This window comes from Pygocentrus nattereri, chromosome 15, assembly GCF_015220715.1.
Source record: "Pygocentrus nattereri isolate fPygNat1 chromosome 15, fPygNat1.pri, whole genome shotgun sequence".
Lineage (NCBI taxonomy): Eukaryota > Metazoa > Chordata > Actinopteri > Characiformes > Serrasalmidae > Pygocentrus > Pygocentrus nattereri.
This window is the reverse complement of record NC_051225.1, coordinates 7,153,268-7,173,380: the sequence shown is the minus strand read 5'-3', so window position 1 is coordinate 7,173,380 and position 20,113 is coordinate 7,153,268. Positions and strand designations below refer to the sequence as shown.

The 20,113-nt window shown below is 39.2% G+C and overlaps 1 protein-coding gene across 3 annotated transcripts in view; it reads left to right on the top strand.

Annotated features, from left to right (window-relative positions):
- The window catches only part of patj (PATJ crumbs cell polarity complex component), a 207,540-nt gene that overhangs the window by 174,865 nt on the left and 12,562 nt on the right, over positions 1-20,113 (top strand). For 2 of the 3 annotated variants that reach the window (XM_037545464.1, XM_037545465.1), the window contains exons 33-44: positions 1,260-1,346; positions 3,211-3,279; positions 3,491-3,617; positions 5,624-5,730; positions 7,660-7,743; positions 9,647-9,840; positions 11,475-11,622; positions 15,009-15,095; positions 16,132-16,261; positions 17,513-17,550; positions 17,637-17,759; positions 17,997-18,101. In XM_037545464.1, coding sequence (XP_037401361.1) covers positions 1,260-1,346; positions 3,211-3,279; positions 3,491-3,617; positions 5,624-5,730; positions 7,660-7,743; positions 9,647-9,840; positions 11,475-11,622; positions 15,009-15,095; positions 16,132-16,261; positions 17,513-17,550; positions 17,637-17,759; positions 17,997-18,101 — 1,299 coding nt within the window. The remainder of the gene's footprint in view (positions 1-1,259; positions 1,347-3,210; positions 3,280-3,490; positions 3,618-5,623; positions 5,731-7,659; positions 7,744-9,646; positions 9,841-11,474; positions 11,623-15,008; positions 15,096-16,131; positions 16,262-17,512; positions 17,551-17,636; positions 17,760-17,996; positions 18,102-20,113) is intronic. The other variant, XM_037545466.1, reaches the window with a different exon arrangement.

Below are 20,113 nucleotides of genomic sequence, written 5' to 3'. Positions count from 1 at the left end.
CTCAGATACAGACACTAATGCTTTGTTTCACAGCAGGTAAAAATGGCCCAAATCTGACCAGCATAAGTGACACAGATGTGTTGTCAGTGTATCAGTGTGAACAGCAAAAACACATCTGATATTCTGAACAGCCAGATCGAAATCCATGCTGTTTTTATGTCAATCCAATTCGACATTCATCATCATTTCGCACTGCTGAGCCTCATAAACATTTAAGCGGATGTTTCTGTAAAAGAGACGTATCCAAAACCCTCCGTGTTCGAAGAGCTTGAGAAAGAAATGGCCAAATGCAGCTGTAGCAGAGCGAGGCTGGAGCGTCAAAGAACCGTTAAAAATCTGGAGGCAAAATTTAAATAATCACTAAAGACGTGACCATGCCCTTTTTACGGTGAGCTCGAACAAATTCTGGGTGATGAGCCCAGCTGTCAGTCAATGAAGCTTCGTTATGGCTCCTGTGATGCTGGTGAAGATGAAACTGAATTCTCCAGGAGCGACTGGCGTTCGTTCATAGTCATGATTGTTTACCTCTGGTTGAGCCACATGAAGCAATGCAATGCATTGTTCTTTTGTGCATGCAGGTCAGTCTAGGAGCTGATCTGTTCAGACTAATATTGCATACAGGTCACATTTAAAGGATACTGTGAACAGTCAAACCCAAAAAATCAGATTTGGTGCGAAAAAGAGATTAGGGTCACTTTTACCTGCTGTGTAAACATAGCCTAAAATTCAGGGTTTTGGTCATGTGTGTATCTTTTAATGACCCTATACTAAGTTTAGATTAACAGCAGTGACCAGTTATGACATTCACTCACTACATTTTACATACATGTATCTGTGTGCTTACTGTATGATCAGTTAAGAGTATTAGTTAGTACTCCTGCATCAGTTTTTAGTAACAGTTAGTATTTCAGTCGTGTGAATGTGCTGCCATAGGGGATGCTTTAAATAAAGTGGCTCCAGTTCTGTGAGAAATTATTCTTCTTAATATTTTCCAAAACAATATGTTCTCCGCCCCAGATCTGGACTGCGTAAATAGCTCAAGCTCTACTTTGAGCAGACTCTTTTTTTTTTTTTTTCTCTCTCTCTCTGTGTCTGTAGCCAGCAGACTATTGTCATGCCCATCCATCCAAACAGGATCTTTAAAACAGAGCGTGTCCTACATGGGGCTCTGACCCACTTGTGAGCGTGTAAGAGGTGTTACTTGGGTTTTCTGTTTCTGTTTAACCCCTTCAGCCCTAATCTCGCTTATTTTGTTCCAGGAACAGTCCATCGAGCCAGGCCCAGTTAGCCCAGAGCTTCCAGAGCCCATAGAGAAGAGCCTGCAGGAGGGCGAGTCTGCCTCCAAGGTCAGAAATGATGAATATCTTTACTTCAGAATGAACACACTTACATATATACGCCTATTTGAGAGATTGATCATGGTCATGTAGAAATGAGTTACACTGTTTTTGGTATATAAAATCACACATTTGTCATAAGACAAAAAAAATAAATGTAGATATGATATAAATATAGATATGATGTAGATGTGGGCCCTTTAGAATAGTTATACTTTTTGTTTGGCGTATATGATGTTATCAGTATCAGTTATGTCTTAATATGATTTTCACTGTTTATCATTGATGCATGCTGTACCTCTAGAATACTGTACTACTGCAATAATCATAAAAAGATTAATTTAGACCATTTATAGAGAGATGGTAAACAATAACAGTAACACTTGAAGGGTGTCTGTCACATTCATAACATATTACATAAGCACCTCATAACATGCTTGTGAATGTTTAAATCAACATTTATAAATTATTTATGTTTTACATTGTACTGATATGGAATTCCTTGTCGTTTTACTGTGATTCAAAATAAAAGTCCTCATTTTTTGTTTTGAAAAAGTTATTTTCAGTGAAATGCATTATTTCTGGGTCTGGGTCTGAGCCAAAATAACAATGACCTCACTTTATCCTTTTGGTCATTAAATGCTTTGACACTCGCTTTTGACAGTAAATTACTCATAAATATGCTATAAAAATTCGTTCAACTGCGGCATAGTATGGTGGTGGGATGAAGGAACTTTATAGTTCCCTGTAGATGCTGGATAACCACATGAATGCAAGTCAGCTACTTTGCATGGCAAAGATCCATATGATATGTATTTCAGTCTGATTATCTTATCACTTTTGAGGTAAAGGCCAAATGGAATTTATGATTCCTTTGGGATATCAGTACAACATTTAACCTCAAAGAGTGTCAGTTGAATGTGATGCACAGTGTACAATTATACTTATGCCTTCACCAATACCATAAACGAGGAAGAACATTACTAAAATAAAATAAAACCTCTAACGTATTAATTAGCATTTAACACCTACACAGTTAAACTTAGGATAGATAACATTTTCCTCAGCAATGTACACAAGAGATTTAAAGACGTCATAAAGTAAAAAGGAGAAACGGTAACAAAGTGCAAAATACAAATGCTTAAAAAGACACAATTAAAAAGAAGTTGAAAGCGTCAAAGCACTCAATGACCAAAGAGATAAAGTGTGATCCTTTTATTTTGGCTGTGCAGAAATTAGGCATTTCACTGAGAATAAAATAGTTATTCAAAATAACAAATACTACTTTTATTTTTAAGTGTCTCTCAGTAAAATGACACAGTCCATATAGATATCATGTGAAACATGTATACTTTATAAATGTTGATTTAAACATTCATGAACATGTTATGAAGCATTATTTAGACACCCTTTAAGTTTTACCACAATAACCAAAAGTGTATAGTAACTGCATAACCTGCTACGTAAAAAGTGGCTGATTTGGAGTAAAGTCTACTTTGCCATCTTCGTGTTTTATCAATATATTTTTAGCAACTGCTTTATTTCCTTCTTAATGTCTTAACCTCTGTGACTTTAATCATGGCCTAAGGCTTTGTACTCAGTAATTACATGGAAAACAATGTAAACTGTCTGTTATTCCTAAGTAGTAGAAGTGAAGGTTTTGTGAAATTTAAGTGATTAAATAGTTTATTTTTGCACATTTTGAGTTAGAAAACGATGATGTTACATGTGCCGTTGCTGGTTTTCCTGGTATATTTAGTTTGACTTATTTACAAACCTTAGAAATGCTAAACATCTTGATACATTCTGTGCATCATGTTGCATTCGCAGTTTTTCCTGAGTTTGAGGACCTCTTGATTATGCTTCTTTTTAGAAGCTGAAGTCTTCAGAGAGAGGGGTGGAGACTGTGAGTGAGAGACTCTCCAGGCCTCCTTTGGAGAAGGTGTGTGCATTTGTGTGAGAGAGTGCGAGAAATGAAAAGCAGGAGTAAGTAAGCACTGAGGGAACCTCTCTGCTGTTCAAAGTGCAGAGGTTATGAATGTTTAAATGGGATATGGGGGATAGGACGTTCAGATGAGCTATTGGGGTCAAATAATTTTAGCAGAGTGAAAAGTAAATCAAAACTGTGTGTGTTTGTATGTGTATGTGTGTAGACCCCTAGCCTCCCAAAAACCCTGAGAAACTCCAGCAAGCTTCCAGCAGGCTCTGCAGACGTGCTGACACCCGTAGCTTCAGTTCCTCCGTCCAGCACCAGCCCAGACTTTGAGTACTGCAGCAAAGGTACTGACCGGCAGAGGACCGCCATTAATCAAAACACAGACAGGACACACAGCGTTAAAGGAAGTCATTCTCCATATTATTTAGAACAATTAAATGTAACTAATCAAGATGAATTGCTTTATTGTGTGTGGTTAATTGCTATTTACCCCTTAACATCCCAGGCTTATTATTCAGTAATTACAGGGACTTCAATGCAAACTAATGGAGCTTTTCTTGGGTTATAGAAGTGTGTCATAAACTTTGGGCCTGTCAGCAGTAAGTGGTTAGTTGCATTTGTCTTATTTGGTATCAATTGTTCTGAGAACACCAGAAGTTTTGCAAACGTTCCTCTTTTTTGTCTGTTTCCTTTTCTCAGGAACAGCAACGCATCCTTTTAGACATATAGCATTGAATTGTCTCTGACTTTTGCACACTATAATCGGGCAAAATAAGCTTCATCAAAATGTATTTATTACATTTGATAATTCAATGATATTAGAATAATAACATTGTCTATAAAGTGTGATTACAAGATTCACATGAACCTGAACATGAAAACCCTGAGCTTTTCACAGAGTGAACACCGTTTCCAGGTTTCATTACTGACGTCCAGTGAGAGCAACAGTGGCTGCATGTTCCAACCAATGAGTATATATCTCAAATCTGTCCTATGTACAGAATTGTTGGCTAGCTGCTCATTGGTTTATCTATAGGTCTTCTGTCCATACCTCTTCTTGTAAAGGAATCACTTAAAAAAAAAAAAAAACATTTAGAAGTCATGTGTATTTGAATGAGAGGGCTACAATCAGTGTGCAAAATACCCCCAGGTGTTCGGTACGGGGGGTCACTACTCCACTAGCTTTAATGGCAACAAAATGTTTGGTTCAGCGATTCTTCCTTTAGAAATGCTCTTTTCTAGTTTTAATTGGGATCTTGCACATCTCCTCTTCCATCTTCCATTTGAAAAATGAGCAACGATTCACTCTTTCCACCAAACTCTTGAGAAATTGGGCAAGTTTTCAGATCTACAAGTATGCTACGGCATATTGTGAAGTTTTTCAGAGATATTGTGAGCATAGTCACTAGGCAGTGAAGGCCCAGCTGAGCCCTATGCTTATGCTACAGTACCATCCGGAGGCGGATTACTGCTGCATCTTTAGTTAGTTAAGGATGCCAAACACAGAGTTTCCCATTTGTGGTTGAATCAGCTAAACAATGATCATTCCATAAATCTGTATTTGAGTGTTATTTTTCCCTAATGGACACCATAACGTGATGTTTATTTTCAGGGACCCCAAAGAATTCTTTTTTGAGACACTCAGGGTGTGCGTAAGGTTAATTAGAAGGTCCTAGACCCCCAGGACCCCCTGCATTTCACACCGTGGGTACAATTGCAGATTCTGTCATTGCAACTGCAGCCGCGCTTCAGCCTGCACGACTAGAGATAGTTTGAACGTTCAACTAGGAAAATGTGTTAATTGCATTAAACAATGAAATTTGACAGCATTAATTATGTGTTTATCAGTTTCTACTGTAGATCTGTTCTTTTTGAGCCCTGCTTTGTTGGCATGCTTCCCAAATAACGACCTTAAAGAAAATGTATTGGCCTTTTGAATGCTAGTAACAGTTTTTGGGTTGGACTGAGAGACTGTTTAAATTGTTCTCTGCATTTTTAGTTGTTTATGCAGTGTTTTTGAGCGACTGGTGCTGTATATCTGTCTATTCCTGTCACTAATGCATAAAGCACATCTTGCTTGGAGTCTGTTATTTTTGGATGTTTACATTGCAACTTTATGCAGGGCTGAAATGGAAAAGTGCACCATTTGCACTTGGGTCCTATTGATTTCTGAAACCTTTTAAACAGGGGTAGCTACGCCACTCACAAAAAGACAAAGTATTCCAATATATGAAAGAATTGGTTCATCTTTTGTCATTTCTATCTGTCCCCCTTCTTCTTTTCTTGCTCTCTTATCTTTTTATAATTCTGCTTTTCTTTCTGTCTTTTTTTTTTTTACGTTTTTTTGCAGACCCTGCGACATGTCCCATACTTCCAGGGCAAGAGACGGTCATAGAGATCTCGAAGGGCCGCTCCGGACTGGGCCTCAGTATAGTTGGAGGCAAAGACACTCAGCTGGTACTGAACACTGCTGCCAACCTTTAACCTACATGTCTTCTGAGTTTTTATATGTAATGCTGATTATGGTGAAATAGTGGAAAATCATAAAAAAATATTATATACATATACATACATATATATATATATATATATATATATATATATATATTTTTTTTTTTTTTTTTTTTTTTTTTTTTCCAGGGCCTATTTTGCTCTTCAGTGCCCTGCAAACAGAGTCGAATGCAGAGGTTTAGGTCATCAGATTGTTTTGTTGGTTTTCTAAGTGAAAGAGTTAGCACATCCTCTACATACAACACAATTCTGTACATTCTAATACACAATTACTGTTTATTTGTTGACCATATTGGGGAAAAAATAAAATAGGACATGTGGCTTATACACACGTTATGGCACACGTTATATTTTGTTATTTTTTCCAATATGTTGAACTAATAGATAAAAATTTTCCACTTAAATGTGCAGAAAATGGCATGTTTACATTTTCACAAATCAACAAAGCACATCATTTGACCAAGGTTGTTCAAACATTTGTATGTTACTGTACCTCTCCACCATAACAGGATTTTAAAAAGGATGTTTTAGGCCAAAACCTTATCAGAAGACTATCAAAAAACAGTGTCTCAGGCATCAGACAAGGTATTCATAACTGCCATAGCTTTCAGAGGCATTCAACTCTTTAGACATCTGTTCTTTTCATCACTACCACCTGAAAACAACTCTGTCTCAGCAAGTTTCTTTAGAATGGAGCATCAATCAAGCCACATCAATCCACTCTGAATGGCTATCATAGTGCAGAAATTTAGAAAGATTGGTGGAATTCCCCTTTAATGTTAAACTCTTACACACAGGCCCTCTAGTGGTGTAAACACCAGATTCTACAGTGTAAGAAAAAGTGCTGTAGTGCTTTACTACCTGCTGTACCTACAGTAGAAGGTGACTGAAGTCTGAAGTATTCTGCGTTCGAGGAGATCATGTTTCTCGGTACCACTTTACAATGAGACTACCCTTATAAAAGTTTGATGAACAGTTTAAAATGAGTTCATTAATGGTTATGAATTAGTTCAAACACCTTAATGTCATTACTAAGCAGGTATAAGCTGTTATATCTGATGATTATGAATGTGATGGAACTGACTGCTGTAGACGACAAAGTATGATAAGTAACCAGCTACATCTGAGCTTTAACAGGAAAGATGAAGGCTTACATTCTGGCAAGGAACAAGTCACTGTTGCCCTTTTTGTTTATGTGCTACATCTGCAGTATGATTTTTACTGTTAATAAACTTATTGTAAACCATTCATAAGGCTTCTATAAGGGTAGTCTTATTGTAAAGTGGTGCATGTTGATTAATAAGAATAAATGAAAAGGCAGAACGAACCACTTTCCCTCCACGTTAAAGGTTTAAGGGGTTCGTTTCTGTATAGCTTTCACACAGAGGCTTGAGCGCATGTGAGGATTGTCTCTCTGCAGCCCCCCATGGAGCCTGCCTCTCTTCATAGTCATCCCACTGGACCTTTCTCTCCTGTCTCACCCTTCTCACAGTCACTTAGCTGCAATCAGTATTCACCTCATTCCAGCTCAGTGGGCCAGCTGTGCTCTCAGAGGGCCTGCTCTGATCTGACAGAAAAAAGCCCTTGGGCTTACAGGGTGTTTCATCTGGGAAAGATAACTGTGTATCTGTTTCATTACAAGACCTTTTGCTTTTGCCAAGAGGCAATTTCAGGATTTCTGTCAATTTCTTTGTGGCTTTATCTCAGTTTGTCTTTCTATTTCATATTGACTTTGACATTGACGATATCTTGCATCATTTCGGTCATATTCTCTCTCTCTCTCTCTCTCTCTCTCCCCCTCCCTTCCTTCCTCTCTTTCTCTCTCTCCCTCCTCCCTCTCTCTCTCTTTCTCTCTCCCTCTCTCTCTTGCTGTAGGATGCCATAGTGATCCATGAGGTGTATGAGGAGGGTGCTGCAGCACGGGATGGGCGACTGTGGGCAGGAGATCAGATCCTTGAGGTGAGAGAGACAGAAAAGGAAACCAAGAGACAGAGATCAGAAGCAGTGACTCAACATCTCTCTCTAAAAGCTGTGCTCCCCACCTCCCCTAAGGAGAGAACAGTAACGCGTGCCCTATTGCTCCTCATTTAAAAGCCATTACCTCGAGCTGAGCTAATACCTCCATCTGCTGGACAAAAGTAATACTGCAAGCTTCAGTGTGGCCAGCAAGTTGGGTGCCACTGGCCTCCAATGCAAAATTCAGGAAAAATTTTAATGAGTCTGGTTATTCTTTTCAAATGTGCTATTAACCTGCTAATCAAAAAGCAGTTATAACTGGGGAGTCTAAATGAGAGTTTCAGCAATTAGAAGAAAATACTTGACATTTTGAGTTCTTCAAAGTGATTAATATAGTATAGCTTTGTTTTACTATGCAAAATCACCAGTGAACAGACACGTGTCTTTTGAGTTTTAATATATTGTTTTAGGCCCAAATTGTCTCTCAGAATTATTGTAAAACAGTGTCTCAGGAGTCGAGCAGCAAATTCACAACCATTATGTATAATAACTTTCTGTGAGAGGTAGGGCTGCAAGTAACGATTATTTCAATAATCGATGAATCGGGCGATTAGTTTTTCGATTAATCGATGAATCGGAGTGTGGTGGTCATTTCCATGTCTTTATTCAGAAATAGAACATTGAATAACAGAACAAATAAATGCTTACAATAATTAAATAATAGATTAAATCAAATAACATTTATTAATAAATTATAATAAAATAAATTAAACAAAGAAAAATAAGTGCAACTCTGATGCAAACACTAAATACAAACTAACTCACTGATACAAACTCACTCACTCCCTTTCTTTAGGAACTTTGCATTGCAATGCAAAAATGTTAGCATGTCAACATGCTCCTGGCTAAGGCTGGCTCTCTTTTTAGAAACTATATTACCTGCTGCAGAGAACAGACGCTCAGACGGTGTTGAAGTACCAGGAATGCATAAATAGGACTTGGCTAGCCTAGCCAATATAGGATATCTATCTCTGTTAGCTTTCCACCACTGCAGTGCATTTTGTTCCTTGGCAATGTTTCTTTCTCCAAAGTATGTGAGGACTTCATTTCTCACTTGGTTTTGAACATCGTCCCCTTCGTTTGCTCTGTCCTCGTCTTCACCATCAGAACCAAGGAGAGAATCCAATAGGGTGGCACGAGGTCCTGATTCAGCACCTGGAGTATCGGTGGAGGTGCTACTGCAACTGCCATGCTGCTGCACATCCATCTCCCTTTTCTCTGCGTCGGTCATGTTTCCTTTGTAGAATTTATTTATATGTTAAAGATATGTTAAATGTTAACTTAATGTTAAACTTATTTTAAAGAATCCGCCTCCGCTCCGGCTCCGCCTCGCTATGTTCAACTCGCTCTTTTTTTTTTTGCGTTGACGAAGCGCCGCAGGTGACGTAAGCTAATATGACAAGGCGAGTGAAACATAAACCGTGCGACACAACGAATCGATAATCAAATTCGTTGCCAACACTTTTAATAATCGATTATTATCGATTTTATCGATTCGTTGTTGCAGCCCTAGTGAGAGGCTTCGAATATCTGGTTCATATCACAGCGACTGTAAACAGCCCTGACTTTGTCAGTTTCTCTGGAACAGAGCATTCACATCAGATCACCACAACAGTAATGTTACACGATCTTGAGTGATCTGTTGTTTTTGTGTGGCAGGTATAGTGGACCAAAAACATGGTATCAAATATAGCAGTATGGACGGAGCATATTTCACCTAATTAGACTGTGTGGTCAGAGCTAATTAGAGCTAAGACTTTCATCCAGAGACAGCAACAGAAGGATTTTTTGTTTGTGCCTCTCTATGAATCAGCCTTTAGTTACATCCCCCTGCTGCCCCCTGCAGGTGAATGGCGTGGACCTGCGCAGCGTGGCCCATGAAGATGCCATTGCGGCTTTGAGGCAGACTCCAGCTAAAGTGCGTCTGACGGTTCTGCGGGATGAGGCGCAGTACCGTGATGAAGAAAACCTAGATGTGTTCACTGTGGACCTCCAGAAGAAGAGCGGCCGTGGCCTGGGCCTCAGCATTGTGGGCAAGAGGTGGGTTTCCACATTGTGCAAATCTAATTTTAGTGCCAGACTCCGCATGGTGGTACATCTCCTGTTGCAGGCCATGCATGTTCGTTACTGCTGCTACTCAGTCTGGGTGGAGGTTAGGGAACCAGCCTTGTGACCGATTCCCTGGTTTGATTCCCTGCGCTGACAGGACATGACTGCTCCCCAGCTGTGGATAGGGCTGCTTCTCTTAACTTTTTTTTTCAAGAAATGTCTTTAGTAACCACAGTAAATCTGAAATATTTTTTATTGTGCAAAATAGTAAAAACTAAACTGGACATTATAAAGATGAACCTGTGTCCGTATTGCTGTCCACTATTACAGTAGCCCTCCAGGTCAGGCAAAAACAGTCCTAAATATTGTTTGATGTCTTTATTTTTATGATGCTAGAGAGAACTTATTATTCAATAGATTTTTGTTCAGATTTTCTGTTCCACCTTAAATGCAGCCACAGTTATATTCTAGCACCTGTATAAGCCCTAAATATAATTTCTGACCCATTTAAGGTGGAACAGGGAATTTGAATAAGAAGCCAACTTCAACTTGTCATTTATCTTGTGTGTCTATGGCTTGTGCCCAAACCATGGCATCATCTGATTTTGATGATCTGAGTTTGCTAACTTTTTAGTTGGTACACACTTTAAAAATGGTTCTTTAAAGGTTTTTAGTAAAGAAAATGGTTCAATATGGAACCATGAACACTCAAAGAACCCTTTGCATATATAGAACCATATAAAACACATTCTCCATCAATTGTGAAATGCAAGGAACACTTTAGTAATGCGAACAGTTCTTTGAGTGATCCTGGTTTTATATAGAAGCATTTTCTTTACTAAAGAACTTTAAGAGTGTACAAGAGGAAACAGAAGCAAGGCAGTTGCTTTGGTATCCTAAAACTAAAAGGCTCCAAACTCCAAAACACTAGCTGTTCCCTCATGTCCACTGATTTGAAAACAAGGTGGAATTGTTCAGAGGTAACAGACTAGACATCGAGGAGGTGATCGAGGGTCTGCTTTGTTTTCATTTTCATTTAACTGAACTGAAACATCCCTGATTCAGCCACTCAGCTAAAGGGGATAGCATTAGTGTTGTTTACATGGTTTGTATGTTGCATTTTCAGCACATACCAGTATAATGATTATGACAAAACAATTCAAATGTTACACAGGTTCAGTTCCTTATCACGCTGTGCCATGAATTGCATAAAAATGACTATAGTGAGAATAATGTTTGGCAGCATCACCAGTATATTACTGTTTCTAAGTGGAACTTTGCTATCTTGCTGCCCTGTAGAAGCCTATGGGAGGTCATTTCGTCATCGTGTCTTACATCAGAAGCTGAAAAAGAAAAATAAGCTCTGTGTTGTTACTTTGCCTTATTGACTGTATTAAAATGTGTTAAACACAAAATTCTGATTTGCATGGATTTACTGAGGGTTGAATTCATCACTGGATGAAGTAATTAAGTACTACGTCATTTTACTCATATCTATAGCTCTCTCTCGCTCTCTCTCTCTCTCTCTCTCTCTCTCTCTCTCTCTCTCTCTCTCTCTCTCTCTCTCTCTCTCTCTCTCTCTCTCTCTCTCTCTCTCTCTCTCTCTCTCCCCTGCCCCCCTCCAGAAATGGCACAGGTGTCTTCATCTCAGATGTAGTTAAGGGTGGTGCAGCTGATGTGGACGGGAGACTCATGCAAGGAGACCAGATCCTCTCAGTGGACGGAGAGGACATGAGACAGGCCTCTCAGGAGACCGTTGCTGCCGTCCTCAAGGTAAGCTCAGCCTAAAACCTTAAACCCTACTTACAACAACGATGACAACAACAACAATGACACAGTATGGCCCAAACAGGATTACAGGAGATTTAGTCAAAGCTGCAGTTGCCCAAAGCAGCCACTAAGTGTCCCCATTGATGTATTTATGGAGGGCTTTTGCATCACCGATGTGGCATTTAGAGACTGAACTACTGAATTTATTTCATGAACAGAATTGTGTGTTACATGCCTTATTAATGTTACATTTAAAACAAATGATTGCTGAAATCTTTTTTATATAATTGTACGTACTTTTTATATAATTATGATTGCTTTTTAGCTTTTTCCTGTTCTGATGTGAGGAGAGACTGAGTTCTTATTGTGCTTGGTGAAATAGTTGTGTGTTGTTTAGCTCTGGATTCAGCTGCTTTGTTTGTGTTAAGTCATCTGACTGTGGCTGCAGTGGAGCACGGCTCAAATGAATACCCTTGGCTGAGTCTCACACTGCAGCCTTGCACTGTTTGTGAATGTGCAGGCGATACAGCGCTCAGGATGGAGCTGAGTGTGTGGTAGAGGGTGTGAGAGATATGTGGGCTTTCTGTATAAGAGAAAGAGAGTGTGAATACAGACTGGGAGGTCATGATGTCATTTCTGATCAGGTGTGAATAAGCAAGGGCAACACTAAACTATAAAATGCTGAGGATCTGCAGGCTCGGAGCTGAGAAGTTCAAGGGTTTATCTACTGCTGGGCATCCCTGTTATTCCACAGTTTCCTCCTTCATTTATTTAATTTCCAGTCAAAATGGCCATTGAATACAAGTTGTTCATTTTTACTGAAAAGAAGCTTCAACAATTAAATGTAATATTAAAAATTTCAGTGTTTAGTGATTTTTTTCACACCTAAATTGAGTCTTAGAAGTAGGTTGCATGTTCTACTTCTCACATGCCAAGTAATCCCAAAGGCGTTTATTGAGGTCTGGAGTGATCAGCTTCCAGCAGCTTCTTTGATTGATTTGCAGATGTTTTTTTTGTCTTTTTTGTTGTTCTCGGTGAGGTTCTTCCTGAACAGCTACACATCCTGTCAGACCCATAGCGCTGAGTTGTCTTCACACAATGGAAGGATGGACAGAAACACCTGTGCAAGAGTGGAGCTTGATTTGATTAATGATGAAAGCTTTAAGTGCTGTTTATCTGATGAGGACAGTTTTGGCCGTCTAGCAGGACTTTCATGGGTTTTGGGGTCCCATTTTCTCTACAATTATCTTTTTTTTTTCTTTCCCATTCCATTTTTTTGGAAACTACATTGTTTCATAAATGAAGGGTGGTCTCTGAGTTTTGCTCAGGGCTGTACATCATGTGTTGGGTGTTTTCAAAAATACAAAAAATGTAAATAAATAATATTTCCCTTTTGGAAATGTAGTTTCTTGTCAGTCAGTGTTAATAAATCTCTTTGTTCTCCATGTAAAATTACACCAAACTGGACAGTCAGAACAAGCTTTGTCAGGTTTGTAGCACTCTCTTTTTTTGCTGCAGAACACGTGAAGTTTGGGTTCTTTAACTTCTTAAATGTAAACTTAAATATCATCAAATGCTGTGATCTTCTTGGAAAATGTTATCACTACCACCGAGCACCAGGTTTAGCTCTCAAAGTGGTTCATAACCATTTTCTGCAAATGCTCCATCTCTGTATGCAATGTGGTGCATGTGAATAGATTCAGGATGTGCAAGTCATACATTTTTTGTGAATTCTTTACAGCCAAATTGGCCACTGGATGATTTATTTGGACTTTTATTGGCTTTTACTCTGGAAAGCTCACACCGCTGTGGGCTAAATGAACACATGAAACACATTAGCACATTTCAGAATATTTTTTATCAAAGTTGAAACATAAATACCATTATTTGGTCTTTAATGGGCAAACTGGCATTTTATTTTCTTAAACACATCTTATATCATAATTAGGGCTGCAAGTAACGATTATTTCAATAATCGATGAATCGGGCGATTAGTTTTTCGATTAATCGATGAATCGGAGGGTGGTGGTCATTTCCATGTCTTTATTCAGAAATAGAACATTGAATAACAGAACAAATAAATGCTTACAATAATTAAATAATAGATTAAATCAAATAACATTTATTAATAAATTATAATAAAATAAATTAAACAAAGAAAAATAAGTGCAACTCTGATGCAAACACTAAATACAAACTAACTCACTGATACAAACTCACTCACTCCCTTTCTTTAGGAACTTTGCATTGCAATGCAAAAATGTTAGCATGTCAACATGCTCCTGGCTAAGGCTGGCTCTCTTTTTAGAAACTATATTACCTGCTGCAGAGAACAGACGCTCAGACGGTGTTGAAGTACCAGGAATGCATAAATAGGACTTGGCTAGCCTAGCCAATATAGGATATCTATCTCTGTTAGCTTTCCACCACTGCAGTGCATTTTGTTCCTTGGCAATGTTTCTTTCTCCAAAGTATGTGAGGACTTCATTTCTCACTTGGTTTTGAACATCGTCCCCTTCGTTTGCTCTGTCCTCGTCTTCACCATCAGAACCAAGGAGAGAATCCAATAGGGTGGCACGAGGTCCTGATTCAGCACCTGGAGTATCGGTGGAGGTGCTACTGCAACTGCCATGCTGCTGCACATCCATCTCCCTTTTCTCTGCGTCGGTCATGTTTCCTTTGTAGAATTTATTTATATGTTAAAGATATGTTAAATGTTAACTTAATGTTAAACTTATTTTAAAGAATCCGCCTCCGCTCCGGCTCCGCCTCGCTATGTTCAACTCGCTCTTTTTTTTTTTGCGTTGACGAAGCGCCGCAGGTGACGTAAGCTAATATGACAAGGCGAGTGAAACATAAACCGTGCGACACAACGAATCGATAATCAAATTCGTTGCCAACACTTTTAATAATCGATTATTATCGATTTTATCGATTCGTTGTTGCAGCCCTAATCATAATATACACATAATATATCATATTAACATGAATATTATGTTAACAGCTAATTCTCACTTTTGATGCAGCACTTTATTTGATTAAATGACGTGAAAGTGAGAATTAGCTGTTAACACGATATTCATGTTAATATCTGCTGATGTTGCTACATAAACATTAACAAAATGTAGGAATTGGGACTAAATCCACAAGCATTAGCGTTGGAGAGAACTGTCACCCAGCGTGTAGAGTATGGTAAATATAACATCAAATATCGATGTAAAATGTCAGTGAAATCGGAACATCTGTGCAATGACCTTAATTTTCTATGCAAATATCTGCCGATACCGATATGATTCCGATATCGTTCTGCATCCCTATCTGTAAGTGTGTGTGTGTATACACGTGTGTAAGTGCGTCAGTCACACCCTGTGCGCTGTGCCCTGCTGCAGTGTGCCAGGGGGATGGTGCAGCTGGAGCTGGGCCGGCTGAAGGCTGCCTCCTGGATCTCCTCCAGACGCACCTCACAGGGAAGCCAGGTGTGTAAGGGGGCTCCTCGTTGGGCTTTCCCTGCTCTTCCTCTGCCCTGAAGCTCTGCATGCCCCCAGCTCCACACTCTCCAAACTCTAACCCATAACACCAGCCAGGCATCTGCACTGACCACTGCTGGACATCTGCATAAAACACTGCATGATTGAGCGTGTACAGATGAACACCACTCACCCCAATAACCTGAAAACCTGTGGGACGTGTGTGTGTATGTGTGTTTGTATGTGTGTATGTTCCTGCATGCTCATTTGTGTGAGTAAACAGTGTTAGAGATGGCACAACAACACTTTATTTACTTTTTTCCTCAATAATGATACTGAAACCTCGAATAATAGCCAAGACCCAACATTCTTTTCTTTAAAAGCTGAAGACAAATATCTGATCCAGGCTCTGGAGAGAGTAGATTCTTGGTTTGATTAATATTTAAAATAGATTTTTCAGTTCTACACAATAGACATGTCTTCCAATTATTTCTGTGAGTAGTTTATTTCTGTGTGGAGTCCATTAGTGCGTGTGCACTGCTTATATAAAGCCTTACGTTGAAAAACCTGCTGTTTATCTAGTGAAACTATTTCAGGTTATTGACAGAGTCGGATCAGATTTATTTGTTTTTTTTTATTTTTATTTTTTCTTTGATATCCAGCATTTCCTGCTTATGTCAGCCCAATATAAGGATATTAAGTATTAATTCGTTGGCATCTCGAGTGAGAATCATAACCACTCTGCACCATTCACTTGCATGTAAACCTTAGGCCATGCACAGTTACACGTCATACTCCAATACTATGTGAAACTTTCTGGGATGTGTGTTTGTGTGCATCTCTTAGTGTGTGAGTCCATGCAGACATGCATGCTCATCTGTCTGAGTAGATACTGAGTAGTGCATTCAGGTGTATGGGTAGTTAACCATTCTGGACCACTTACTTGAATGGAAAACTGTATGTGCAGGACTCATGAAAATATATTTGTGTTTTATCTAATTTTACCTAATTTATCTCTCATTTCCTGTATTTATTCCATTCCCAGTTGAGCCATGTGAGTAACACAACAAATAGCAGCATCGCTGCCCCTGTGGCCCACACCACCATCAGCCCACCCAACCAGCCCCCCAGCACCACCAGGAGAGCTGCACATGAACCCAACAACAAAAGCACCGGTAACCTTTCTCAACTACAGACAGTCCGTGGCACTTCGGATAAACACTAGCTTCCATTTCCATACAGCTGTGTGGGTAGTAACTCTGGGGTGGAGTGAGGGAGAAGTTTGTTATTTCCATGTTATTTTATCAGATCACATAATTACAGTAAATTGTTTGACTTTGGAGTCATGAGATGGGAGTTTTCTTTCTGGATGCAGCAGGTGAGACTATGTCCACAGGCTTTGACAGAACCGTGATGGCTTGGTTTCTCAGAACTACCATACTATAGGACTGAAAGATTAATCTGAATTTTAAGAGTGCAATTTTCAGATCACAAGTGCTGCCATTTTAACTAACAATGTTGCATTAATTGGGGAACATTAACCTAATATCAGAGCTTGTAAACCGCCTGTAGATGAGTTAGACCAATCAGCAGCAACCAAACAACTGAATGCTGTGACATCACAACCACAACTAACTGGCAGTCTGGCATGTTCAGCGTTCAAGTCTCAAGCCAGAGACATGGATGTTCTGGTATTCTTGTCCAAAATAACAGGCCTAGACTTGCAACATTGATCAGAAAAATCGCAATTAAATATTGTTATTGTAATTTGACTAGCATCCCAACATATCACAGAAAGCATGAATAAATATCAAGTTACATCAAGTTCATTTTACACTTGCATTTAATGAAATAAAACTTTCAGCGTAACATAATGAACTAATTTCTTTGTTACTTTACCTTTTTTGGAGTTAAAGGATATGAGTTGAAATAAGTTTGGGTGTGACTAGACTAGCAATGTTAGCTGAGGTAATGTTAACATTAGTCCTCTTGGGTAAAGCTTTAAATCAAATCAAATTTATTTGTATAGCGCTTTTTACAACGGATGTTGTCACAAAGCAGCTTTACAGAATTTAAAGACCTGTCTGGTAATAAAAATGTGAATTTCTCAGGCTGCTGTGGGGCATGTTTGCATGATTTTGTATCAGAGAGCCTAAGTATTTGAATTCTTATCTGATCAGCAGTGAATTATCCCTTAAATTCTTCACTGATTTAACCAATGCTGTCTGTTTGCCGTGCCAAATCATCAGAGAATTATGGAGCACATAGAATTTTCTTTGTTGTCTTGATACAACCTAGACTCACAATAAGTGCTGCTGTGAAACAAAAGAAAGAAGCAGCATAAAATGATTCAAAACGATCAAACATATGTTCTTCAGTCATGTACTGTGAAGGTAACGTGTGTCTGAATGTTTGTGTCCTTACAGGATCTGAAACAGGCCTCCGCACAGTGGAGATCACCCGAGTAAGAGTCCAATCAGTACTTACACACAAGCAGTAATAAAACTGTGTGAGGCTGCATTAATTTCTCCATAAATGTTTCTCCTCCAGGGCCCCACTGATGCGTTAGGTATCAGTATAGCGGGGGGAAAAGGCAGTCCCCTGGGGGACATCCCAATCTTCATTGCCATGATCCAGGCTAATGGAGTGGCTGCCAGGACCCACCGCCTCAAGGTTACACAGCACCTCTTTCTAAGCCGTTTGTCCCCGTCCCCTTAACCTCCACTCTTTCAGTTCTTCCAGCCTGTGTACTGAAGCAGGAAGAGTATTATTGATTTGGCGTTCTATAGCGGTTAGTGCGAAGGCCGCTGCTCTGAAAGGCATTGGACTGGAATCAATGAATTGAATGTGTGGTTTTGTGTGATTCTTAATTGTGTTTTTGTTGTTTTTGTCCTCTGACTCTCTCTGTAGGTGGGGGACCGTATTGTGAGCATCAACTCCCAGTCTCTGGAGGGTCTGAGCCATGGCGAAGTAGTCAACATGCTAAAGAACGCCTTTGGCAGCATTGTTTTACAGGTACCCAGTTGATCTTGTATGCTGTTGCTCTATGCTCTCTTAAAGAACCATCAGAGATTAGAATCTCTTTATTGTACCAAGAATTTGTTGTGGGGTTAGTGAGTACTAGGCCTGGATAACAAGGTGAAGCGTCAGATGTTTGCGATGAGTGAGAAGTAACCCACTGATGGTGTTGCAAAGGCAAAATCTGGGATTTTAGGAAGTAGAGTGGGATAATTTAATTTTAAACAGTTTCAGACAAAAATGTTAAATAATATGTAGTTTTATTACATATCGTGAACATGTGAAAAAAGTTTTTTAACTTACATTTATAGCTGAATTCCTGAATATGTCTGCAGTAACAATGCCGGAGTTGTTTTTAAGTATGTAAGGCACTTGGATGAGGCTTTGAAATTCACTCACTCATGCATATTGAGAAATTTAAAGCATTAAGGCAAAAAAAGCTATTTAAAGTATTAGTGTGCAGTTCTCTGTTATGTGCATCATTTAAGCAGGGCTCTTAACCAGAGGGTCACTATGTGGTCCAGGGGAGGCATAAGAGTGGTGCTACAAGACATAAACCTTATCAAATATAGAAACAGTGATCTTGGCACTAATTTTGCACATAAACTGAGCTCAGGCTAATGTCAATAATACATTTCTATTGGGTGAGCTCATTACTGAGGGAGTGTCTTGACTGGCCACTGAACATGAAGCATTTATTCGGCACCAGGCTGAAGGTTTGTGCTAGCTATGAATGGAGGCCCAGGAAGTGAGTAGGCTTACTAATTGATTCAGTTCTTCAGTCATTTTCATTCTGTGTAGAGGTAGAGGTAGGCCTGTAGGAGGGGTGTAGGTTGTCAATAAGGACATTGAAATATTTTTCACCTTAAAAAAGAGCCACGCTGTAACAAAGGCTAATAACCCCTGATTTGAGCCTTGACTTGAGACTTGAACCCACACTAGTGGGAGCTCACAAATGCACTTGTTTGCAATCACAACTTTCAAAAGGAAAAGTGAAATTATTTATGTGTGGTTGGTAATCTCTTTTTATTAATCTGAAAATCCATATGTCATGCTTATTATTTTTTAGATTTTTGCCCAGAGTTAATGTATACATTAATGGAGCATCAAAGCTTAGACTCATTGGAACATCAAGTGACTCATTGGATTCATTTGGCAGCTTTCCTTTGTTTATTTGAATGCTACTATTGGCTTAAAATGTAAATATTGGCATAATAAAAGCAGCTGAAACACCTGTGGTATTCCATACTGCCTCAGCTGGAGAGGAATGTTTAATGAAAAGTATATATTGTGGCTGTCGTATTAAAACCATATATATCCTTTAATCACAGCAGCTGATTTTCATTCTGTGAACATTTCATGATGAATGGATCAAAAGAAATGATCTATAATTAAATTAAATTCTTACATTAACTTGCATTACAAATTAAGACCATTATTACCTTCTACCATTTTGCCTTGATTAGACAGTAGTGATTTACTGCCATAGGCTGTAACTGTGCTGCCCCCATTAGCTTAAAGTAGTTTTAGGGGTTCATTTTCAAGTTTTTGACCACCAGGCTGAAAGTTCACCCACTCTGAAAAGAGCCTGCGAGTCTTTGCAGCACCCCTACGTTATGATACAGCCGAGCTTGGTAGCTAGTGCTTTCTAGCCAAGCTACACGGCAGGATCATCACAAAGGCTAATGGGATTTGAGGATGGACCGGTTCAAGAATGTAGCCTACTTGTAGTGCAGCATGACTGTAGACCAGCGTAGGTTGAGCCCCATCTTTGAATTCCCTTGAAGCTGCTCTTGGCATGGAAAGGATTCTTTAGCCTGATTGCTTATGCATAGTGTTGCTTTTGCATTTTATTTAGCATTTAACTCAAGGCTAGTTTTTTACTGAGGCTTTTTCAGTTCCATATAAAGTGATGCATTCATTTTATCAGCCATACATACTGAAGGCGTGTGTGTGTGTGACAGTGTGAAGCAGAGCTGGGATTAATTATTCATGTGTGCTTGTATTAA